Source organism: Ranitomeya imitator, chromosome 1 (assembly GCF_032444005.1).
Source record: "Ranitomeya imitator isolate aRanImi1 chromosome 1, aRanImi1.pri, whole genome shotgun sequence".
Taxonomy (NCBI): domain Eukaryota; kingdom Metazoa; phylum Chordata; class Amphibia; order Anura; family Dendrobatidae; genus Ranitomeya; species Ranitomeya imitator.
In genome coordinates this window covers 820,367,280-820,393,701 of record NC_091282.1, presented here as the reverse complement: position 1 = coordinate 820,393,701, position 26,422 = coordinate 820,367,280, and the positions used below count along the sequence as shown (strand labels likewise).

At 48.8% G+C, this 26,422-nt stretch overlaps 1 protein-coding gene across 3 annotated transcripts in view; it reads left to right on the top strand.

Annotated features, from left to right (window-relative positions):
* Positions 1 to 26,422, top strand: part of SGTA (small glutamine rich tetratricopeptide repeat co-chaperone alpha) — a 103,842-nt gene that overhangs the window by 29,835 nt on the left and 47,585 nt on the right. For all 3 annotated transcript variants that reach the window (XM_069740211.1, XM_069740228.1, XM_069740218.1), the window contains exons 7-8: positions 10,491 to 10,629; positions 10,718 to 10,780. In XM_069740211.1, the coding sequence (XP_069596312.1) occupies positions 10,491 to 10,629; positions 10,718 to 10,780 (202 nt within the window). The remainder of the gene's footprint in view (positions 1 to 10,490; positions 10,630 to 10,717; positions 10,781 to 26,422) is intronic.

The following is a 26,422-nucleotide window of genomic DNA, read 5'->3' as shown; positions in this document are numbered from 1 at the left end:
CCAGGGTGTGATTAGTTTAAAATTACAATAACTTTTATTAACAATATCGTTAAAAAAAGCCCTAACATGGGCAAAAAGACAACAAACGAACATATAGTGAGAATATCACATGAAGAAAATGAAGCTATTCTGCTGACCATAATAGCAGCTTTGGATCCCAAGAGAGACCAAAAGAGGGACAATTTCCCAATAACATTGCTGGCTCAAGTCATGAGAAAGATTCTGAATCTATTGTATGAATAATACACAATTGTGAAAAGGAAACAATCCTTTATCAATCTACATCAATCTGAGCTCTAGTTAAATGACATCAATGTTTATAGGAAAGTTCTCTCCTTGCTTTCCTTTGTTTTCCCAAGCTCAGATTATATCAAATATACAGAAAAGGTCTCGCCTTGCTTTCCTTTTTTCATCCAAACTTCAAAGGGCCATATGAGAAAGACATTCAGAGGGGGAGGCACTTCTTTCATCTATAATTACCACACTAAAGAAATCAATCAGGACCCTTGCTGTCGTGACCCCAAAGATTTGTTTTCCAACGCGTTTCATTTCTCAAACTCATCAGGGGAAGGAAAATAAAATACTATAGAGTGGGTGTTAGCATTGAAGACCCATTACAAGTATGGGGGGTGGATCGGCTTACCGTCTTAACAGAAGTGTGCTGTTTAAATTGACCGCTGAATGATCCTCATGTTACAAGCTTGCCTACGTCATTCCCTGTGCGCCTTAATGTGAGACGCACTGGTGAGCCGCATATGTCGCTTCCGGTATCGGCAAGTATGTGTAATCATGTGCCGTCATTTCTTGTGCGCCTTAATGTGAGACGCACTGGTGAGCCGCACATGTCACTTCTGGTATCGGCAAGTATGTGTAATCATGTGCCATCATTTCTTGTGCGCCTTAATGTGAGACGCACTGGTGAGCCGCACATGTACCTTCTGGTATCGGCAAGTATGTGTAATCATGTGCCATCATTTCTTGTGCGCCTTAATGTGAGACGCACTGGTGAGCCGCACATGTACCTTCTGGTATCGGCAAGTATGTGTAATCATGTGCCGTCATTTCTTGTGCGCCTTAATGTGAGACGCACTGGTGAGCCGCACATGTCACTTCTGGTATCGGCAAGTATGTGTAATCATGTGCCGTCATTTCTTGTGCGCCTTAATGTGAGACGCACTGGTGAGCCGCACATGTCACTTCCGGTATCGGCAAGTATGTGTAATCATGTGCCGTCATTTCTTGTGCGCCTTAATGTGAGACGCACTGGTGAGCCCCACATGTCACTTCCGGTATCGGCAAGTATGTGTAATCATGTGCCGTCATTTCTTGTGCGCCTTAATGTGAGACGCACTGGTGAGCCCCACATGTCACTTCCGGTATCGGCAAGTATGTGTAATCATGTGCCGTCATTTCTTGTGCGCCTTAATGTGAGACGCACTGGTGAGCCGCACATGTCACTTCTGGTATCGGCAAGTATGTGTAATCATGTGCCGTCATTTCTTGTGCGCCTTAATGTGAGACGCACTGGTGAGCCGCATATGTCGCTTCCGGTATCGGCAAGTATGTGTAATCATGTGCCGTCATTTCTTGTGCGCCTTAATGTGAGACACACTGGTGAGCCGCACATGTACCTTCTGGTATCGGCAAGTATGTGTAATCATGTGCCGTCATTTCTTGTGCGCCTTAATGTGAGACGCACTGGTGAGCCGCACATGTCACTTCTGGTATCGGCAAGTATGTGTAATCATGTGCCATCATTTCTTGTGCGCCTTAATGTGAGACGCACTGGTGAGCCGCACATGTCACTTCTGGTATCGGCAAGTATGTGTAATCATGTGCCGTCATTTCTTGTGCGCCTTAATGTGAGACGCACTGGTGAGCCGCACATGTCACTTCTGGTATCGGCAAGTATGTGTAATCATGTGCCGTCATTTCTTGTGCGCCTTAATGTGAGACGCACTGGTGAGCCGCACATGTCACTTCTGGTATCGGCAAGTATGTGTAATCATGTGCCGTCATTTCTTGTGCGCCTTAATGTGAGACACACTGGTGAGCCCCACATGTCACTTCCGGTATCGGCAAGTATGTGTAATCATGTGCCGTCATTTCTTGTGCGCCTTAATGTGAGACGCACTGGTGAGCCGCACATGTCACTTCTGGTATCGGCAAGTATGTGTAATCATGTGCCGTCATTTCTTGTGCGCCTTAATGTGAGACGCACTGGTGAGCCCCACATGTCACTTCCGGTATCGGCAAGTATGTGTAATCATGTGCCGTCATTTCTTGTGCGCCTTAATGTGAGACGCACTGGTGAGCCGCACATGTCACTTCTGGTATCGGCAAGTATGTGTAATCATGTGCCGTCATTTCTTGTGCGCCTTAATGTGAGACGCACTGGTGAGCCGCACATGTCACTTCCGGTATCGGGAAGTATGTGTAATCATGTGCCGTCATTTCTTGTGCGCCTTAATGTGAGACGCACTGGTGAGCCGCACATGTCACTTCTGGTATCGGCAAGTATGTGTAATCATGTGCCGTCATTTCTTGTGCGCCTTAATGTGAGACACACTGGTGAGCCCCACATGTCACTTCCGGTATCGGCAAGTATGTGTAATCATGTGCCGTCATTTCTTGTGCGCCTTAATGTGAGACGCACTGGTGAGCCGCACATGTCACTTCTGGTATCGGCAAGTATGTGTAATCATGTGCCGTCATTTCTTGTGCGCCTTAATGTGAGACGCACTGGTGAGCCCCACATGTCACTTCCGGTATCGGCAAGTATGTGTAATCATGTGCCGTCATTTCTTGTGCGCCTTAATGTGAGACGCACTGGTGAGCCGCACATGTCACTTCTGGTATCGGCAAGTATGTGTAATCATGTGCCGTCATTTCTTGTGCGCCTTAATGTGAGACGCACTGGTGAGCCGCACATGTCACTTCCGGTATCGGGAAGTATGTGTAATCATGTGCCGTCATTTCTTGTGCGCCTTAATGTGAGACGCACTGGTGAGCCGCACATGTCACTTCCGGTATCGGGAAGTGTTGTATCTAATCATGTGACTTCCATTTGTATGTCATCCTAGAACACAGCGCCGGGGCAGCAATTATAATGTACGGCATTATCTCTTCCGGTACTAAGAATAAACTAGTTAACCTCTTCTGATATTTTTAACAGAAAAGGGCTGTCTTGTTCTGTAAATAACAAAATATAATTAGTGATTGACAAATTTAAAAGATCCTAACCTATCTCCATATAGGAGGGAGGATCAAGATGGTCAAGGCATTTGCCGGTTTTAAAGAAAAAAGGAAATAAGAGGGATAATCTCTGCCTTCCCAGTGTAGTATTAGATTCTAAATATTTATATGTGTGTTTCTCATAGCTGCAATATCTTATTGAAATATCTCACCGTGCTCATCGCTCACTGCTATGCAGTTTGGTGGAAAAAAGTCTAGGTGCAAATGTTAGAATTCCTTAAAGGGAAGGTACCGCGTTTGTAGGTCATTAATAAATCACTGTAATGTAGCATAACATGCTGCTATAAGCAAGTTTGAAATGCATGTGAAACAGATTTGATGTGTTATATGAGTTTAAAGAATGCACTGGGGGCTGACATCTTGGTTTTGCAGCAGTAGCAGGGCACTATCAGTGTCATTTGACGGCACCCCATGGACATAGGGTCAGCGCCGGTCTATTATCTCCTATCTGTAACATTGCACCAGCATTAGCAGTGAGCTGGGCACGCCTCTGTGGGCTGCACAACTCACTGCTGTAGGTGTGACTAGCTGCCATTTTATTATAGCCCTGTGCTCTCTATCGCAGGACAGAAGAAGCCCTCACTGCTCCTCTGTACTCCAGGCAGGCACGTCCTGGGCACAGTGGGCACACATCCTCTGCTCCTCACACGCTGCCCTGTGTGCTTCTCCTGCTGTGTCTCCCCCTCCCCCTCACACACCGTCCCTGTGATCTCCAGTAAACTGCACTCACAGCCTGCAGAGAGGGAGCTGACACCTGGAGAGCAGGGCAGCTGACAGGACAGGGATTAAGGTGGGGGAAGGGGGATGGCAAGAATGTTATTCACAAAAAATGCTGCTGAGTCCACTGTGTTCTGCTCCTCTGATGCAGTAACTGCTGGTGATAGCAGGTCACAGGGCAGTCACACACAAAATGGTGCTGCCCTGTGATGCTGCTCTTCATTCTTACTGTTAGCAGAAAAATGGGGGCAGTAACATCACCATTTCCCTCCCCTTTTGGGTGGTCTAATATCCCTGGGGCAGAACTGCTAAATCTTACTATAGCTGCTTGAGGTCTAAAACAGAAAATGCTCCCCCTAGTGGTAAATATGTATATTTGTAGAAAAATATATAATATTTTTCATATAGAAATGTTTGCAAACATTGCATTAATACATTTTAATTACTATTTTAAGCTTAATTTCACAAAAAAAAAAAATACAAGAAAACTGGTGGCACCTTCCCTTTAAGGACATGTTCCAGCCAAGATCCTTATGTTTTAAGTAGATTTTCCACCAAATCTTCATAGCTATCTGCTCTTTGAGCTTACCCAAAAATTAGTTTGCACTAATGCGAATGCTACCAATGCAGCCTTTTCATTGCCCTGCAACAAATAGAGAAACTCCTCCTCATCTTGAAGAAGCTAACAAATCTGAGGTCTTATGAAGGCTCCTTCCTTAATCTCTACTTCACTCAACTTAGAAAATTTGTGAATGAGATACTTGAATGGTTTTGCATTTTTATCCATTGCTTTTGCAAAGTTCTTCATTAGGCCCACCTTGATATGCAATTGTGGCAAAAAAAAATCTTATGTGGATCAACAAGTAGTTGATGCAGGACATGTTTACTCCTTGGCTGAAGTGAATGTCATGAAGTGAAGTAAAATATCGATATTTGCAGATGATACAAAACTATGTAAAGCAGTTAATACAAGAGAAGATAGTATTCTGCTACAGATGGATCTGGATAAGTTGGAAACTTGAGCTGAAAGGTGGCAGATGAGGTTTAACAATGATAAATGTAAGGTTATAAACATGGGAAGAAGGAATCAATATCACCATTACACACTGAATGGGAAACCACTGGGTAAATCTGACAGGGAGAAGGACTTGGGGATCCTAGTTAATGATAAACTTACCTGGAGCAGCCAGTGCCAGGCAGCAGCTGCCAAGGCAAACGGGATCATGGGGTGCATTAAAAGAGGTCTGGATACACATGATGAGAGCATTATACTGCCTCTGTACAAATCCCTAGTTAGACCGCACATGGAGTACTGTGTCCAGTTTTGGGCACCGGTGCTCAGGAAGGATATAATGGAACTAGAGAGAGTACAAAGGAGGGCAACAAAATTAATAAAGGGGATGGGAGAACTACAATACCCAGATAGATTAGCGAAATTAGGATTATTTAGTCTAGAAAAAAGACGACTGAGGGGCGATCTAACAACCATGTATAAGTATATAAGGGGACAATACAAATATCTCGCTGAGGATCTTTTTATACCAAGGAAGTTGACGGGCACAAGGGGGCATTCATTGCGTCTGGAGGAGAGAAGGTTTTTCCACCAACATAGAAGAGGATTCTTTACTGTTAGGGCAGTGAGAATCTGGAATTGCTTGCCTGAGGAGGTGGTGATGGCGAACTCAGTCGAGGGGTTCAAGAGAGGCCTGGATGTCTTCCTGGAGCAGAACAATATTGTATCATACAATTATTAGGTTCTGTAGAAGGACGTAGATCTGGGGATTTATTATGATGGAATATAGGCTGAACTGGATGGACAAATGTCTTTTTTCGGCCTTACTAACTATGTTACTATGTTACTAATGTCGGAGAGGTCAGTCTTTTATTGTAGTGATATTATTTTGCACGACTATCCTTCTCACACAGAAAGCAGCAGTACTTTGTGTATCCACCTTGGAGACCAAGTATGAGGGCAACCACCTTTATGTTGCCCCAAATGTTGGTCATAGTTAAGGCACCTCAGCAGCTCTTACATATTGTAATAGGTTTTTTTCATGTGGAGTGCATAACCAACTGTAATTGAATGTAGCACATTGCAATTATGCCGTAATATGGCTTTTAGTCTTGTTTTTGACAAATCGATGAAAAGCCTCCTTTCCTCTGGATTATGACTTGTCTTCAGTGCTTCCATTAAACTGTTGATGATATTGCATGCCACAAGATCACTCTTCAAGAAGAAGTATTGGACAAGATTTTTATCGCTGTTGCAAACCAAATAAATCGGAACATTGCCCGCTAGGAGATTCCACTGCTGTAGCCTGGAACCTAAGGCTATGTGCCAGAGGCGTAGCTAGGGTTTTGGTTCAGGGGGGGCGAAGCTTCTGAGTGGGCCCCTAACCAGGTAACTTTGATTATAACTGGGTGACGCGCCCTAATAGTGGAGGAGAACTTCAGCAGATGACCGTGCTATTATTGAAGATGATCTCTATATAAAGACCAACATGGATATTACCGCCATATGGTCAGTAGTAGATACCAGTCCTACAGAACATGTAAGAGATCACAGCACAGTTACAGATAATGTCTTACTGCCGAAGTCCTTTATGATGGAATCGTTCACTTTTCATGTCTTTTCCATCTGGCCCAGATCGACATGACAACTTCTTCCAGCCAGGACTCATCTGCAGAGAATACAACAAAGACACGTTTCACTTCTAATATTCCAGTCCCATCACCATCTATTCCCAACCTGCACAAACTCTTCATCCTGCTGATACCCCAATACTGAGCCGCTTCAACCGTATGTGTCCCTATTACTACACCTGATACCCCAATACTGAGCCGCTGCTGCCATATGTGTCCATATTACTGCACCTGATACCCCAATACTGAGCCGCTGCTGCCGTATGTGTCCCTATTACTGCACCTGATACCCCAATACTGAGCCGCTGCTGCCGTATGTCTCCCTATTACTGCACCTGATACCCCAATACTGAGCCGCTGCTGCCGTATGTGTCCCTATTACTGCACCTGATACCCCAATACTGAGCCGCTGCTGCCTTATGTCTCCCTATTACTGCACCTGATACCCCAATACTGGGCCGCTGCTGCCGTATGTCTCCCTATTACTGCACCTGCTGTGTGGTTCTCTGTACCCTCTAAAGTAATGCCGGGTGCAAGTGCCCTAGAAATTAGTGCCCATATTTTGCCCCCTAGAAAGTAATATTGCCCTGTGTGCCCCTTTGATAGTCACAGTAACCTGAGTTCCCCTATAACAATAAGTGCCCACTTTACATTTAATAATAATGTCCTCAGTCTCCCCCCTGTACAGCTCCCCTATACAAAGTATAATGCCCCCTAACTGTATAGTACCACCCAGACAGTATACTGACCCCTTATTAGCCTCCAAACTGTTTGATGGCTCCAACACTATATGATGGCCCCCTCACTGTAATCCCCACACTGTATGATGCCCCTTCACTGTGTGATGGCCCCATAGATAACCTCCATATAGTATACTGTGCCAGATAGTCCTCAATATAGTATAAGACAGCACCCCATAGGCAGACCGTGTAGTATAAGACAGCACCCCTATCGGCAGACCCTGTAGTATAAGATAGTACCCCATAGGCAGACCCTGTAGTATAAGACAGTACCCCCATAGGCAGACCCTGTAGTATTAAGCAGCACCCCCATAGGCAGATCCTGTATATAAGGCAGCATCCCCCAGAGGCAGATATTGTATAGAAGGCCGCACCCTCCCCAATAGGCAGATCCTGTATGTAAGGCTGCATCCCCCCCCCAATAGGCAGATCCTGCAAATAAGGCAGCACCCCCCCCCCCCCCAATAGGCAGATCCTGCAAATAAGGCAGCACTCCCCCCCCCCAAATAGGCAGATCATGCATATAAGGCAGCAACCCCCATAGCCAGATCTTGTATTTGTAAATAAGGCAGCACTCCCCCCCCCCCCCCCCCCAAATAGGCAGATCCTGTAAATAAGGCAGAACACCCCCCAATAGGCAGATCCTGTAAATAAGGCAGCACTGCCCCCCCCCCCCCCCCCCAATAGGCAGATCCTGCAAATAAGGCAGCACCCCTCCCCCCCTCCAATAGGCAGATCCTATAAATAAGGCAGAGCGCCCCCCCCCCCCCCAAATAGGCAGATCATTTATATAAGTCAGCACTCCCCCCCCAAATAGGCAGATTCTATAAATAAGGCAGCACTCCCCCCCCCCCCCCCCCCCCAAATAGGCAGATCATTTATATAAGGCAGCACTCCCCCCATAGGCAGATCCTATAAATAAGGCAGCACTCCCTCCCCCCCCCCCGCCCCCCCAGTTAGGCAGATCATTCATATAAGGCAGCACTCTCCCCGCCCCATAGGCAGATCCTATAAATAAACAATACTCACATCTCTTCCTCCTTGGTCCAGCGGCGCTCCCTGCTCCCGCTCATCCACTGACAGCGGGCGCAGGGCGGTGACGTCATCGCGCCCGCTGTCAGTGTGGGGGATGATGGGGGAAGGAGCGCAGCGCTCCTTCCCTCATCAATGCGGTGAGCTGATGCCGATACAGCTCACATTGCGATAACGGGCGGGGGCCCTATAGCGGCAGAGCAGGGAGATCGATTCTCCCTGCCCTGTTGCAGAATGTAACTGCATCGGCGCGCTGCGCGCGCCGATGCAGTTACAGTAGCGTAGCTCCGGGTGGGCCCCCTCAGAGCGCGGGGCCCGGGGCGATGGCCCCCTCTGCCCCCCCGGTAGCTACGCTACTGCTATGTGCACATGTTCAGGATTTCTCACAGAAAATTCCTGAGAAAAACCTGAAATTTTCTGCAAGAAATCTGCATGCGTTTTTGATGCGTTTTTTTCCGGACATTTCCCAATGCATTTTGTAGTGGGAAATCCGCAAAAAAACCCGCAAAATTAATGAACATGCTGCGGTTTTTACTGTGATGCCTTTTTTTTTCGCGGAAAAAAACGCATCTTGTGCACAAAACATGCGGAATTCATTCCAAATGATGGGATGCTTATTGTATGCTTTTTGTTTTTTGCGGTTTTATAGCGTTTTTATTGGGAAAAAAACACGAAAAAAACCCACGAAAAAACAGCAACGTGTGCACACAGCCTAAGAGCTCAGCCTTACTCTTGGGCAGATCCAAATCTCTAATGAGCAATTCAGTTAACTTTGTGTTTTATAAAGTGTGGTTGAGTTGAAGTTGCAGACAGAAAGTCTGTATCGTGAGAGGAAGATGCATCATGAGACCAAGCACCCTCTTCTTCCTCACTTGACTGGGTGGAAAATGTTTGTGGTGCTTTTGGAACCAGCAGTTCTTATGTACAGTATGTGCTACTGGGCATATTGCAGATGGAATGTTTGGGTACTGTCAAGTCCACGTAATTTTCCTTGAAAATCCTTTCCTAATGGGGGAGTGCCATGCAGAAATAGTAATTGGTTGTGTGATTGCTTGGCTCTCTCCAGATCATTGGGACTGCAAAAGGCATAGATTGCCTCTTCCCGTGCAACCACTGGGTAAGATGTGATGTACATCTATTGCAGCATATGTGTGGAGCCCAACTCTTGTCCGGATCTCCTATTCTGCAGCCAAAATACATATATTATAGGCTTACCTTATCGTGGTAGTCAAGTGACTTCTCCACATATGTAGCAAAAACTATCCTCTTCATTGCAATATCGAGGCATAGCTGAAAAAAACATATAGAAACATGTCCATATGCTAAGAAATCCTAAAACTTACATAGAGCATTTATAAAATTATGTAATTAAATGCAACTGTTATTAGGATTACGTCATCTGAGCGGAGTTGGCGTCTTTTTATTGGTCACCCTAGGATGATCGAATACTGAAGGCTCAATAGACTAAATAGATGACTTAATAGACGAGCTGCTAACGATGCCATAGTGATGCTGAAATAATAAAGACGCAATTTTTCTATTAACCTGCACGAAAGGTGTCATAAGTAATTACAACCTGCTCTGGATCTGGAAAATTAGAGCCAATCAGAAAATGTTAGAAACCTATTTGCACCACAAAATTAGTTGAGTTAATCTGTTTTTGCCTCTGAACCAATTTGGCTGTAGTACAGTGTAGGTGATGCGTTCTACCAACTTGATTTATACCCATTTAATGGTAAAGATATTCATTTCTGGTCACGCTACAGTTCAGAGCTTTGTTTTTTCCCCCATTTTTTTGCTATGACTGGGGTGTCTGAGAGAAGCTAATTCTTTATAAGAGAATGACAGCTGGATAAAATGGATGTCCTCCCATGCAGTTAACGTGTAATAGAAAACCATTTAATAACCACTGCCAATACTAGGGCATGTGTGCCGACTGATCTATCACAGAGCATGTCCTTCATTCCATGTTGGTACAATGGTGATGTAGCCCAAACCACAAATGATTACCGTGAGAGTACCAATCCATATTTAGACTTGTCAGGTTATGGACACTTCACTCTTCTCCTGTGTGGCTTATTCTATGTACTTATTTGTCTCCAGACTGGCTCTATCAAGCTTGAATAAACATGCTGAAGCGGTGGGATTCTACAAGAGAGCCTTGGAGTTGGACCCAGACAATGACACTTACAAAGCAAATCTTAAAATTGCTGAACAGAAGATGAAAGAAATGCCAAGTCCAGTAAGTTCCTCTGCTTTATCTCTGAAGCTGGGGACTGGTATTTTATGCACTTGTTGGAAAGCTATGTATTTTTTTCTGTCTGCTACAGATGGGTGCTCCTGGAGGCTTAGATCTAGCGGGGCTTCTGAATAACCCAGGCTTTATGAGTATGGTAAGTCTATCGGAATATTGCTGGAATGTTAAATTGCTTTTATAAACCAATTCAATACTTGATGTAGCCCTTTAGTGACCAGGCTAAATCTGTCAAATCTGACATGTTATTTGATGTGGCTATAACTTTGGAATATTTCAACAGATCCCAGTGCTTTTTAGATATTTTTTTCATTACACATTGGACATTTTGGTAGTAATAAATTTAGGTCAATATTTTGTTATCATTTATAAAAAAAAAAAAAAAATCAGAAATTTGACAGTAGTGATTTACTTAAATTTTTACCGTTTAACCACTTTACGCCGCAATCCATTTTCATTTTTTCGTTTGATTTTCCCTCCCCTTCTTCTCAGAGCCATAACTTTTTTATTTTTCTGTCCACATAGACGTATGAGGACTTGTTTTTTGTAGGACGAGTTTGTACTTTTGAATGGCATTCATTTTTATTATTATTATTTATTTATATAGCACCATTAATTCCATGGTGCTGTACATGAGAAAGGGGTACATACAGGGCTATAGATATCGTTTACAGTAAACAAATTTACAGTGACAGACTGGTACAGGGGGAGAGGACCCTGTCCTTGCGGACTTACATTCTATGGGATAGTGGGGAAGAGACAGAAGGTAGGGGTGAGGCGGCGGCTCTGGCGATGGCGAGGCGGCAGAATGGTTATTGCAGGCTGTAGGCTTTCTTGAAGAGATGGGTTTTCAGGTTCCGTCTGAAGGAGCCGAGGGTGGTGGATAGTCGGACGTGTTGAGGCATGGAATTCCAGAGGATGGGGGATATTCGGGAGAAGTCTTGGAGGCGGTTGTGTGAGGAACGAATAAGTGTGGAGGAGAGTAGGAGGTCTTGGGAGCATCGAAGATTACATGAGGGAAGATATTGGGAGATTAGTTCAGAGATATAGGGAGGGGACAGGTTGTGGATGGCTTTGTAGATCAGTGTTAGCAGTTTGAACTGGATTCGTTGGGGAATTGGGAGCCAGTGGAGGGATTTGCAGAGGGGAGAAGCAGGGGAGTAGCGAGGAAAGAGGCAGGAATGGGGGATGTGTCGCCGGCAGTGAGAATAAGCAGAGGAAGGGAAACAGGTGGGTGAAGGAGAGTGATTGGCTTATATTATATTTTGGTGGTAGAGGTCTGAGGTAAGAGAGCAGGTCTGCAGATGAAGCAAGGTGGGGGGTAAGAGAGAGGGGGAGATAGTTATGTGGTTTGAGGGTGCAAGGGTATGGGGGTTAGTGGAGGAGAGTGAGGATTAGAGTGGAGGAAAAACAGTGGGGGAAATGAGAGCATGGTTAAAGAGTAGGGGAGAAAAGGAAAGGCAAGTAAACTTAGAAGACAGTGATTAGTCTTACCGTCTGGCCGATTTCTGGACTATTTCTGGTATATTTCAGATGACACACTTAAAATATGTCACTTGAAATTATGTCTCATCTGACTGAAGTCAGATCTGACCCACACCATGCAACTTATACCATTCAAATGACCAAATGATTCAAATGACATAGTGTACGTAAAAATGGGGGAAAAACAATTCAAATGCTGTGAATTTGTGTGAAATAAAACACAATTCCAACATTTGTTTTTATGGTGTATATTTTGTGGTAAAAATGACCATGCAATATGATTCTCCTCATCAATACGATTATGATGATGCCAAACGTGTCCAGATTTTTTTTTCACCACTAAAATAATTAAAAAAATCGGAAGTTTGAAAAAAAATGTGGGCGTTATGTTGCCATTTTCTGAGACCCATAACATTATTTTTCGTCCAATGGAACTGTATAACTTATTTTTTGCGAGATGAGACAACATTTTTATTACCATTTTGAGATAGATGTGACTTATTGATCGCTTCTTACAGCATTTTCTCCTACGCCTCATTGGGGGACACAGGACCATGGGCCATGGGTGTTATGCTGCTTCCACTATGAGGATATTAGTAATACAGAAAGAATAGCTCCTCCCCTGCAGTATATACCCTCCTGCTGGCTCCAAGTGAACCAGTTCTTGCTTAGTGTCTGTAGGAGGCACTTGGGTCTGCTTTCAGACCCCACCGTTTTTATTTTAATGTTTTACTTTCTTTATCGCCTCTCATTGGGGGACACAGGAACCATGGGTGTATGCTGCTGCCACTAGGAGGCTGACATTTATGCAAATAAAAAAAAAGTTAGCTCCTCCTCTGCAGTGTACACCCCACCGACTGGCATTATACACTTCAGTTTACCTTAGTGTCAGTAGGAGGTGGACACGGGTCTTTCATTAGACCCTTATCTACCGCAATGTGCGTCATTTTTCCTTTCAGGTTTCCGAATGGGATACAGGGTGAGCAGTCACACCTGTAGTCCCACATTATGGACTATGAGTACGGTGTGTACTGCCACCCCGTATCCTCATAGATCCTTCTCCAGGACCAAGATCCTAGCACACCAGCGTGCTTTGAAGTCCGGTCCTGGCTCCGTCCCCCACCCACTCGCCCACCAGAGCCTGTCGGTTGGAGGAGACGAGGACGTCCATCAGCTCCCTGGACATCTCACCCCCCTTTTAAGGTTAGTACCGGCGTAGGATGTTTGAGGTAAGTATCCGGCGCCGCGTTCCCCCCCCCCCCCCCCCCATCTCTTCCCAGAGCTTCCTGGGGGTCTTACTAGGGGCTCCCGTATCCCGGGTCGCTGCTTGCACAGATTCCCGCAGCACGACCTGGGCTTGCACAGTGTGGGCTCCGCGATCCAGTCTTCCGGTAGGGGCCACATTTTCTCCCCGCGGCGCACTGCCTCTGCGCCGCGGTTTTCCAGGGGGCACACAGGCGCTGCGGCCCTGTCGAGCCGGTGCGCCGCAGCTTTTGCCGGGGGCTCTCCGGCGCTGCGGCCCTTTCCTGCGGCGCGCTGCTCTGGCGCCACATGGGGGCTTCCCGGCAGCAGTTTCTTTCTAGCGGCGCAGCCTGGTAGGCTGCTGCGCCGCCTGTATTACTAGCGGCGTACCTTTCCAGCGCATCTTTCCGGCGCCGCGGTTATCCTCCTCGGCCGCCGGCTCCTACTTTAGGCCCCGGCTTCTTCCGGGGCCTACTTCCGGTTTGCGCGCTCCCTCTCTTCCGGTCTGCGGGCGGGCTTTTTTCCCGCCCGACATATTTTGTCCTGCCCACCGGCGCCTCCGTGGCTGGCTCCTCCCACTTCCTCTAGGGAATGAGTCACTCTTCTGGTGTGCACTCCGCAGCAGCAGCAGCACCAGCTCAGCCCCGCACGTGTTTTTTTCTGCTCAGCGATCTGCACAGAACGGCCCCTCGGGACAGGAGTTCTCTGCTGACAAGTGGGACATCTTCCAGGACCGGGTCCGTGAGTAGCTGCACTGCAGACTGACACCCTTCTCTGCCCCACTGTCCCCTAACCCACTGACATCTTCAGGGATCTCTCAAAATGTCTTCTAAAGGGGGCCGCTCTCGCCCCCCTACCTCTTCATCTTCTGCCTTAGTCGCGTACTTTGCATGTTCGTCCTGTAACAGCAAACTTCCCTCAGGTCAGTCCTCTCCGCTGTGTCAGTCCTGCAGCAACCCGATTGTTCCCACCGCCCAGGATCCCCCGACTGTTCCGCCCGAGAGTGATCCCCCCATCCCAGGCTGGGCCGCCTCTCTGTCACAATCGGTGGCCGATTTGACACGGGTATCTCAAACCTTGGTGTCCGCGCTGGATCGGTTACCCCTGCAGACCCCTGCCGTGGCCAGCGGGTCGCAGGAACCGCCACCCGAGACCTCCTTGCCAAGCTGCAAAAGGTCCAGACAGGAACGTCGGTCTGAGTCCTCTTCGCGTTCCATTTCGCCGCCCGGCCCTCCCCCGCGGTTGGTGTCGCACCGATCCTCCTCCCCTGAGTCAGGCGAGGCTTTATCTGATGCGCCCTCAGAGGAGATTTCGGAGCTGGACCCTAGCCAAATCGCCACCATGAGTGAGTCGGTCCAGAACCTCATTCGGGCTATAAACCAAACCTGTGGCATTAAGGATCCCTCTACGGAACCCGCAGATCAGGCGGTTTCGTTTAGACGGGCCAAACCACCTTCAAAATTTTTCGCTCCTCATCCTGAATTCGAGGAAATCCTGGCCAGAGAGAGAGAGAATCCGACCAGACGTTTTCAGAGGGGAAAGCGCCTGGGGGTGCTATATCCTTTTTCACCAGAACTTACCGCCAATTGGACGGTCTCTCCCTCGGTGGATCCCCCTGTTTCCAGGCTGTCCACCAACACGGTGCTTCCGCTGTCCGGCGGAGCGTCTCTGAAGGATTCTAATGACAGAGTTATAGAATCCTTCGCGAAATCTGCCTTTGAAGCGGCTTCGGCAGCGCTATGCCCAGCCTTTGCTTCCACTTGGGCTTCAAAATCCATCTCAAAATGGGCCAAGGATCTACGGCGAGGTATCCTGGATGGGGCTCCTCCCGCGCAATTAGCGGAACTTGCCAACCAGATTTCCCACGCTGGTGAATATCTGGTTTCCGCCTCCCTGGATGTCGCCTCTTGTGCGGCTCAGGCTTCCAGCAATGCCGTTGCCATTCGCCGGACCGTTTGGCTCAAGGCCTGGCAGGCGGACTTGTCCTCCAAAAAGTCCCTCACTAGTCTGCGCTCTCGTCTCTTTGGTTCCCAGCTGGACCAGATCATTAAGGACGCCACTGGGGGCACAAGTTCCCTTCTCCCCCAGGCTAAACCTCGTCGCCCTCCTCCTAGATGGCAGTTTCGCTCGTTTCGGCCTTTTCGTCGCTTCGCTGCATCAAACTCCTTTTCCCAGCAGCAACAGAGGCCACAGGCACGTCAAGAGAAGAAGGCGGTGTCCTTCAGGCCCACTCCGTCCTGGCGTCCTCGCTATTCCCAGGGTAGATCGTCCAGGCCTGGGACTGGAAGATCCACTTCCGCATGACTCTCGGCAAGACTCCAGCCCAACTCCCAGGTTGGGGGGCCGTCTTCTCCGTTTCAGGGACGTCTGGATTTCCGCAGTAGAGGATGCATGGGTCAGGGAAGTTGTATCCTCGGGATACAAAATAGAGTTCGCCTCCCGACCCAGAGATCGGTTTTTCCAATGTCGTCCTCCAAAAGATCCCGCTTTGGTTCCGGGCTTCTTCGCAGCCATTGCTTCTCTGCTAAAGTCCGGGGTAATCGTTCCCGTACCAGAAAAGGAATGGTACACGGGTTTCTACTCGAACCTCTTTGTGGTACCGAAAAAAGACGGCAAGGTTCGTCCCATTCTGGACCTCAAATTGCTGAACAGGAGGGTTCGCCTGAGACACTTCAGGATGGAATCCCTTCGTTCGGTAATTGCTTCCATGGAGGCTCTGGAATTTCTATGCTCTATAGATATCCAGGACGCCTACCTACATGTTCCAATATTTCCCGGACATCACCGTTTCCTGCGCTTCGCAGTGCAACAAGATCATTTTCAGTTCGTCGCCCTGCCGTTCGGCCTCGCAACCGCGCCAAGGGTGTTCACGAAAATCATGGCGGCGCTGATGGCCATTTTGAGAGTCAGAGGCTTGGTCCTGTTTCCATACCTCGACGACATCCTCATCAAGGCTCCGTCCTTTGCTCAGGCCCACGAAAGCTTGTCCATTGTTCTCAACACCTTATCCCGTTTCGGATGGCTGGTCAACCGGAAGAAGTCCTGCCTTATTCCTTCTCAGCGCATCATCTTTCTGGGCATGCTCTTCGACACTCGTCAGTCCAGAGTCTTCCTTCCCAAGGACAAGAGATCCACCCTTTGTCGGGACATACTCTTGCTCCAGGGTCCTCGGCCTCCCTCCCTCCGATCGGCCATGAAGGTTCTGGGGAGGATGGTAGCTACCTTGGAAGCGATTCCCTTCGCCCAATTCCATTCTCGACCCCTTCAGCAAGCCATTCTGTCTCAGTGGGACAGGTCGGTCTTCTCCCTGGATCGGCCGATCAGACTCCCCTTTCGGGTCAAGCGGTCTCTCATCTGGTGGCTGACGTCTCCTCCTCTCATCTCCCAGGGCAGGTCCTTCCTTCCGGTTCACTGGCAGGTGGTGACAACGGATGCCAGCCTGATCGGCTGGGGTGCAGTTTTTCGTCACCTGACGGTTCAGGGCCGTTGGTCGCCGCAGGAGTCTGCGCTGCCGATCAACGTCCTCGAAATTCGGGCCATCTTTCTGTCCCTCCGCCATTGGGAAAGGATCCTCAGGGGCCTTCCAGTCCGGATCCAGACGGACAACGCCACGGCTGTGGCATATGTCAACCATCAGGGGGGGACTCGGAGCTCCTTGGCCCTTGCCGAGGTATCCAAGATCCTCCTTTGGGCAGAGGCAACGGTTTCGGTGATATCCGCGGTGCATATCCCCGGCGTAGAAAACTGGGCCGCCGACTTCCTCAGCCGCGAGGGCCTCGCAGCAGGGGAATGGTCCCTGCATCCGGAGGTCTTCCATCAGATTTGTCTTCGATGGGGAACTCCGGATGTGGATCTCACGGCGTCTCGAATCAACAGGAAGGTTCCGCAATTCGTCTCCAGGTCACGCGATCCTCTCGCAGTGGGCGTCGATGCTCTGGCCATTCCTTGGTCACAGTTCGAGCTGCCCTACCTGTTCCCACCCCTTCCGTTACTTCCCAAACTGTTGAAGAAGATCAAAGCGGAAGGGGTGCCGGTCATCCTGATCGCCCCGGATTGGCCCAGGAGAGTTTGGTTCGCGGAGCTCGTCAATCTTCTCGCGGACGCTCCCTGGCGCCTTCCAGACATGCCCGATCTGCTGTCCCAGGGTCCGATCTGCCACCCGAATTCTCGGTCGCTCAGTTTAACGGCGTGGCTGTTGAGACCGCGGTTCTGAGAGCGTCCGGCCTTTCGGACCGGGTGATTCACACCATGATTCAGGCTCGGAAGCCTTCGTCTTCCAGGATCTACTACCGCACCTGGAAGGCTTACTTCCGTTGGTGCGAGTCCAACCGCGTTCCGCCTATGGTTTTTTCCCTGCCTTCTCTTTTGGCCTTTCTTCAGGCAGGACTGGATTCGGGCCTGGCCCTTAGCTCCCTGAAAGGTCAGGTCTCTGCGCTTTCCATCCTCTTTCAGAAGACCTTGGCCTCCCGGCCACAGGTTAAGACCTTCTTTCAAGGGGTAGCCCACGCCGTCCCGCCATACAGGGCCCCTGTGGAGGCATGGGACTTAAACCTGATACTGGACGTTCTGAGGGTTTCTCCCTTTGAACCTCTTAGGGAGATTCCTCTATCAGTTTTATCTTGGAAGGTGGCCTTTCTGGTGGCCATCACGTCCATTCGCCGCGTTTCCGAGCTGGCGGCCCTGTCTTGCCGTCCTCCGTTTTTGGTCATTCACCAGGACAAGGTGGTCTTCCGGCCCCCACCTTCCTTTCTTCTTAAGGTGGTTTCCACCTTCCACCTCAACGAGGACATCGTCCTACCTTCCTTTTGCCCAGCTCCGACTCATCCTCTGGAGCGATCGTTGAACAAGCTGGACCATGTCAGGGCAGTGAGGATCTATCTGGACAGAACGTCCGCTTTCCGGAAGACGGATTCCTTTTTCGTCATTCCTGATGGCACGCGCAGAGGCCAACCGGCTTCTAAAGCGACTATTGCTCGCTGGATCAGAATGGCAATTTTGGAGGCTTACCGGGTCAAGAACAGAGTGCCCCCTCCTGGGATTAAGGCTCACTCTACCCGGGCAGTCGGCGCCTCCTGGGCGGTGCACCACAGGGCTTCCGCCCTACAGCTTTGCAAAGCGGCAACTTGGTCTTCCATCCACACGTTCGCCAAATTTTACAAGGTCCATACCTACGCATCGGCGGACGCCAGCCTAGGCAGAAGGATCCTGCAGGCGGCAGTGGTGAGTCCTCTGACCTGATGGAAGTCTGTTTTCCCACCCGTGGGACTGCTTTGGGACGTCCCATGGTTCCTGTGTCCCCCAATGAGAGGCGATAAAGAAAACAGGATTTTTGGTTGCTTACCGTAAAATCTGTTTCTTGAAGCCTCCATTGGGGGACACGGCTCCCTCCCAATGTTTCTGTTATCTGTTTTATGACTGTTCTCACGTTTACAGTTCTCAAGTTTGTGGTTATGGTTTTTCAACCTTGTTCTTTTCTCCTACTGCTTTCTCACTAACTGAAGTGTATAATGCCAGTCGGTGGGGTGTACACTGCAGAGGAGGAGCTAACTTTTTTTTTATTTGCATAAGTGTCAGCCTCCTAGTGGCAGCAGCATACACCCATGGTTCCTGTGTCCCCCAATGGAGGCTTCAAGAAACAGATTTTACGGTAAGCAACCAAAAATCCTGTTTTTTATTCTATTTTTCCCTTAACGGAGCGAATGGGGACGACGGATCCTTTCTAGGTTCCGATCTCCCCCGAACCATCAACAGGCAAGTACGTGGAGCGTTCCTCCCGTATCCTTTCCTGCAACGTTGGATGCCAGCCCTGAGCTCACCTCACGGGCGACGGTTCCTTCGCGTTCCGATCTCCCCCCTCCATAGCAAGCGACCACATGGAGTAGCCCTCCATCTACCTCTCCTGGAGCCAGGTGCATAGCCGAACATAATATGTATGGCGTCCGTGCAGCCCCCCTCTGCAGCACCACTGATATAGCGGATGACGCAAGGCGGCAGAAGCTCTCCACCCCCTCCCTGACTATGGCGACGGTGGATTGAGCACCGGCCCACCGCATCTACCGTGAGTACGCTGGGGAGGGGGTCCTGGTCTCTGGGATATGGGAGGTCCGCACCTTAAGGCCCGGGTCCGTGGGTGGTCCGCAGTGCGGCAATTCATTCAGGGAGTGTGGCTTAAGAATGGCGCTAATAGCTGTCGCGGCGCTGCAGGCCGCAACCACAGGTTTAAAATTTAGCCCCCGGCTTTCCCTTCATACAGGCTGGAGTTTTGGCCACGCCCACCGGCAGTTACTGCTGCCCACTCTTTCTGGCGCTTCTCGTTCCCTGAGAAGCGCTCTCACTTCCTGATCTTGGCAGCTATCTTGGTACACCCACAGGTCTGATGCTGCAGCGCTGCTCCAGCCTTTTGAATCACAGCCTTCAGGACTAGCGTTTTCTGTGCATACACTATGGACCTCTCCTGGGGACTCAAGACACAGGACCTGGGTAAGCTGCAGAAACATGGCTTAACCCTTCCCCTGTTAGTAAGCGCTCTCCTCAAGGCTATGCTATGCCTCAATCAAAGCCTCACAAAAAGTCTGGGAAAACCCACACTATGTTCTTTGCGGCATGTACCGCTCGTAAGGTGTCATTACCCTGGGGTCACAATACTGCATTACGCATAGCTTGTGAACCGGTGACTGCTCAGGAGCCACCTGTTACTGATACCGAACCCAGTGAGCCTAGTCCCCCTGAGTGGGCTACCTCTCTTACCTGGTCTATGGCATCCCTGGCAAAAGCGTTAGAATCGTTCCTAGACCCCTCTTCTAACCAGGGCACTATTTCGAACGACACATCCGATGATCAGAACCCCTTGTACGCCAGGGGTCGTACCTTGCCAAGGAGCTCTCGCTCTTCCAGGAACAGGACTCATGCCATATACTTAGTTCATCACTGGGATTCGGGTCCTGAGAGCTCCATTTCTCGCTCCCCTTCCATTGGGGCTAGTAGAGAACCTGTTTCAGAGGACGATTCTGATACGTCCCTAGATCAGGAATTTCATCACGATCAGGAGACTCTCGACTCTCTCATTGAGTCTGTGAATAAGGCTTTGAAGCTTGAGGAGGAAGCTCTATCTAAAATGGATCATGCCGTGTCCTTTAAGAGGACCAAGCGAGCTCAGAGTGTTCGCCACTCATCCCGAATTTAAGGAAATCGTTGATTCTCACAAGATCCGTCCAGATAAACGATTCTCAGGGCAGAAGCCCATGGAGTCAAAATATTCCTTTGCCCAGAATCCAAGAAAAGATTGGTCGCAGTCTCCCCCGTTCGCGCCTGGCTAATAAATCGTCAGATCGACAATATAGCGCATTCAGCCTTTGAAGCCTCAGCAGCCGCACTCATCCCATCTTTGTCTGCTACGTGGGTGGTTAAGGCTATGACCCACTGGGCTGAGGTCTTGTCTTCAGCGGTGCTGGATACCAATCTTCCCCCTGGATAGCAGACCTCGCTACTCAGATAGCCAGAGTTGGAGATTTCGTAGTGACCGCGTCCCTGGATGCCGCTAACTGCGCTTCTCAAGCAGCAGCAAACTCCATCACCATTCGGAGGTCCTTATGGCTCAGGGACTGGCATGCGGATTCTGTTTCCAAAAAAGTAATTGACTTCTCTACCATATCAGAGCGGTCGCCTTTTTTTGGCAAAAAGCTTGACCAATTGATTTCCGACGCCACTGGAGGGAAGAGTAAATTTCTTCCACAACCACAGGCTCTGTCCCGATTTTTCTCGTTCAAACTCAAACTGGTCCTCTACTTCCACATCTCCCGGTTCCGGCCGAGCACAACGTGCAGACAGAGGTTCCCAGGCCTCTTATACACCTTTCCCTTGATGGAGAGGCAGGCCTAGGTAGTCGGGATCCAGAGGCTCCAGAACTGGTAGATCTTCCACACAATGACTTCCTGTAGTATCCGGGGAACACCCTCAAAGTAGGCGGCCGCCTGCTTTCCTTCAGTGCCGCGTGGCTCTCGGTCGTTCACGACGAGTGGATCCGCGACTTAGTGTTCTCCGGATACAAGATAGACTTCTTATCTCGTCCTCCCAGGGCAAAAGATTCAGAGTTCTTCCAAGCTATATGCTCTCTGACTAAAGACGGACTTATTATTCCGGTCCCTCAAAGCGAACGGTTTCAAGGTTTTTATTCAAACCCCTTCATGGTTCCAAAGAAGGACGCTACAGTACGGCCCATACTGGACCTAAAACTGCTGAACACGTTCATCAGGGTGCGACGGTTCCGGATGAAATCGCTTCGTTCTGTCATCGCCTCCATGGGAAAAGGCGAGTTCCTGGCGTCTATAGATATCCAGGATGCGTACCTCCACATTCCTATTTTACCTTCCCACTAAAGGTTTCTTTGCTTCGCAGTTCAGGAACAACACTTAAAATTTGTTGCTCTGCTCTTCGGCCTCGCCATCGCCCCAGGGTACTCACAAAGGTCATGGCGGCTGCCGTGGCCATACTCCACTCCTGAGGAGTGGTGGTGCTACCGTATCCTCATCAAAGGCCACTTTTTCCGTGCCTGCAAGGAGGCTGTGAACATCACAATAGATTCTCTTTCTCGCCTGGGTTGGAAGATAAACTTAAAAAAAAAAATGTTCCCCAGTACCTGCTCAGCGAATTTCCTTTCTAGGAAGGATACTGGACTCGCCCCAGGGGTTGGTGCTTCTTCCCCCGGAAAAGATCTCAGCCTTACAGCGGGAAGCTCTCTCAAGCTCGCACTCCCTTCTGCGCTTCAGTATGAGAGTCCTCGGCACAATGGTAGCAGCCTTGGAGGCGGTTCCATTTGCCCAAATACACCTCCGTCCTTTACAGCATGCCCTCCTGGCTGTTTGGGACAGGAACCCATTCTCCCTCGATCGTCGGTTCTTCTTTCCCCAGCGAGTCAGACAGGTTCTCAGGTGGACATTAAAGTTCTCCCTGAATCAAGGGAAGTTTTTTCTTCCATTACATTGGCCAGTTGTGACAACAGATGCCAGTCTTCTAGGCTGGGGAGCGGTGTTCTTACATCACACTGCTCAGGGCCGCCGGTCACTTCAGGAATCACGCCTTCCGATCAACATCTTAGAAATTTGGGCAATCAGGTTAGCTCTTCTCCAATTCCATCTCTTCCTGGCAGGTCGTCCCATCAGGATGCAGTCCGACAATGCCACTGCAGTAGCATACATCAACCGACAAGGGGGAACCCGCAGCATGGCAGCCATGAACGAGGTAGGCCACATTCTCCGTTGGGCCGAGGAAAACCGTTCAATGATTTCCGCGGTTCACATCCGGGAGTGGACAATTGGGAGGCAGATTTCCTCAGTCGTCAAGGCCTCGACTCCGGGGAGTGGTGTCTCCATCCAGAGATTTTCCACCAGATCTGCTGTCGTTGGGGCTCCCCCAACGTGGATCTGATGGCCTCACGGCTAAATTGCAAGGTTCCCGACTTCATAGCTCGGTCCCACGATCCAGCAGCAATCGGGGCAGATGCACTCGTAGTCCCGTGGCATCAATTTTGGCTTCTGTATATATTTCCCCCGCTCCCCTTACTGCCGAGAGTCATTAGGAAGATCAGAGCGGAGGGAGTACCGGTAATCCTGATTGCGCCAGATTGGTGCACCGGGCGTGGTAGACGGAACTAGTCCAACTAGTCGCCGATGTTCTCTGGCAATTACCGAATCGCGCAGACCTCCATTCACAGGGCCCCATTTACCACCAGAAATCCAAGGCCCTGTGTTTGACTGCGTGGCCGTTGAGTCCTGGGTTCCAACCCAGGCAGGTTTCTCTCCGGAAGTCATCTCTACCATGATCAGCGCTAGAAAGCCTACGTCTATGCGCACTTATCGCACTTGGAAAACCTTCTTTTCCTGGTGCAACGACCGGGGACGTTCTCCTGTTGAATTTTCCATTCCTTCCTTCCTCAAATTTTTACAAACTGGTGTGGACTTGGGTCTCGCCCTTAGTTCTCTCAAGGGGCAGTTTTCAGCCCTGTCCGTTCTGTTCCAACGCAGGATTGCTAACAGGTTGCAAGTGAAGACGTTCATTCAGGGAGTCTCCCATAGGGTGCTGCCCTATAAGATGCCGTTGGAACCACGGGACCTTTAATCTGGTACTCGGAGTCTTGCAAGAAGCTCTTTTCGAACCTCTACAGGAGGTTTCCCTGACTTTTCATTCAAGGAAGGTTGCCTTCCTGGTTGCGGTTACATCCATTAGACGAGTCTCAGAGCTGGCGGCTCTGTCTTGTCAAGTTTCCATTCCTGAATTTTCATCAGGATAGGGTGGTTTTGAGAACATCCCCTTCCTTTTTGCCAAAAGTTGTCTCATCCTTTCATCTCAATCAGGAGATTGTCTTACCGTCTCTCTGTCCGGCACCAGTACATCGCATTGAGAAGGCCCTCCACACACTGGATTTAGTGAGAGCTCTCAAGAGATACGTCTCGCGGACGGCGTCCTTCCGGAGGTCGGATGCCCTGTTTGTGCTCCAGGCAGGGCCAAGGAATGGGTTTCCCACTTCCAAGGCGACAATAGCAAAATGGGTTCGTTCAGCTATTCAGGAGTCCTACCAAGTCAGAGGTCATTCTGTCCCAGCTTGGATTAAGGCTCGTTCCACTCGGTCAGTGGATGCGTCTTGAGCCATCCGGCACCAAGCTTCGGCAGCACAAGTTTGCAGAGCTGCGACCTGGTCCAGTCTGCATAGGTTTACAAAACATTGCTATATTCATTCTCAGGCCTCGGCAGATGTGACCGTCGGCAGACGAATTTTGCAGGCGGCTGTGCCACATCTGTAACCTGTGGGTACAAGGAGCAATTACATTTGATTGTTCCCCACCCAGGGAGTGCTTTAGGATGTCCCATGGTCCTGCGTCCCCCAGTGAGGTGTAGGAGAAACAAAGATTTTTGTGTACTCACCGTAACATTTTTTTCTCCAAGCCAATCATTGGGCGACACAGCACCCACCCTGTTAGCCTAACGGCTTTGGTTTTCTGTGTTGCCTTGGTTTTGACATAGTTCATCCTCGCTAAATGTTAAGCTCCTACTGCTTTATCGAACTGGTTCACTTGGAGCCAGCAGGAGGATGTATATTGCAGGGGAAGAGCTATTCTTTCTGTATTGCTTAGTGTCCTCCTAGTGGCAGCAGCATAACACCCATGGTCCTGTGTCCCCCAGTGATTGGCTTGGAGAAAAGGATTTTACGGTGAGTAGACAAAAATCCCTGTTTTTGTGGAATTACGGCGATCACAAAAAAAAATGTACATTTTAACTTACTTGATTTTTTTTCTTTTACGGTGTTTACCAATTGGGTTAATTGTTTTTATGTTTTGATTGAAGTTTTCTGATACAAAATGTATTTTTTTTTAATGTTTATTATCACTGGGGGAAAGGAAGGTGATTTTAACTTTTTTTTTTTTTTTCTTTTTTTTAACTTTTCGCTGAGTTTGTTAGCCCTCTTAGGGGGCTTGAAGATGTGATTATCGCTCCTTTTTGAATCTCTGCCACAGGTTCCGCAATGACAGTCACGGGGGTCATCAGCTTACCCCTGGCTGTCGTGACAACCCATTGCCGAAATGCAGGTGCGCTGATGGCCAGAAGTAAAGACACTCGTGCCCATCCGTGCTAGTTAACAGGCAATAAACAGGTTAACGGTCGTGGGCGGGGCTCCGCTCCACCTGCGATTGTTAACGGCAGGTCCTGGCTGTAATACTTGGCCATCGCGTGCTGGATATGGGGCGGGTTCGCTGCACGAGCCCGCTCCACATACACCGCTTCCAACTTGTGGTGTATGTAAATGGCGGATGTCGTGAAAGGGTTAATCCAGATGCCACACACAATATTTAACATTGACTTTATGACTCCTTTACATCAGCACCATCTGTCAAGTCTCCCTTTGCTTGGTTAGGATGTTAGAAGGAAATTTACACTTTCAGTTTAAGGTTTTTTTTTAGGGACCTATTAAGTTTTGAACTGACTTTCAGGGACCCATATATTAAAAAAAAAAATTTTTAAAACCACACCCTTCATAATATCCAAAACTGCTGTCAGGTAATTTTCATCCTTCAAATGCTTTTCAGGAGTTAACATAAAGTTGAATTACAAGAATTAAAAATTGGATTTTTACCACAGAAATGTTACTACCATCTTAAAGAGAACCTGTCAGCAATATAAAGTAATGGTAGGGCCATGATGGCCCTGTTAAACTAATTAAACTAATATTTTTGATGAAGGACTCTGTTCGAGTTTTCGTCTAATAATATCTCTATGCATCGGGGCAGGACTAGGGGTAGGGTGGTCTTTCTGCTCCTGCACACCACCGCCAGCCTCCGGTGTTTCTATATCAGGTCTCTGATTATTTAGTGATTTGCCTACATTGTGAAATTTAGCACCACTGCCGTGGAATAAGTGCACGTGCACAGTTTGATTCCACGTACATTCTTCAGGTCTTTGTTAAAATGTACCAAAGGTTGCGCATGCGCAGATCGAGATGTCATTAAGCCGAGATCTTGATCTGCACTGCCTCTGGCCCATCTTATTGAAGACTAGCCATGGAATCGCACTGTGCACGTGCCGACCATCCCAATGTCTGTGAGGGCATAGAATAGAATGGAGAGAGGCAGATCACTTAATAATCATTGACCTGACCTAGAAAGACAGGAGGCAGGCGGTGGGATAGAGGAGCAGAAGACCATAGCACGAGTCCCGCCTTGATGCACAGGGAAATCATTAGTTGAAAACTTTAGAGGCTGATTAAACAAGAACCAGATTTCTTAACCAAAGGTATCGGGTTTCTTTTTGTTTTATTTTTTTTTTAACAACGCCACTTTGACCATACCCTTATTTTAGGCCACTATAGCTGGCAGACTCGCATGCGATGACAACAATCACACCACAATCATGATCTTAGAGTGCCAGTAGGGTTCAAAGGGGAGCCCTCATGTTCTGTTAACCCCCTTTCTCACTTGAGACATATCCATACGTGTCTGTGACCTGGCATTTATTGACCTGGGACGTATGGATAAGTCCCAGCGATTAAACGCACAGAGATCCTGTG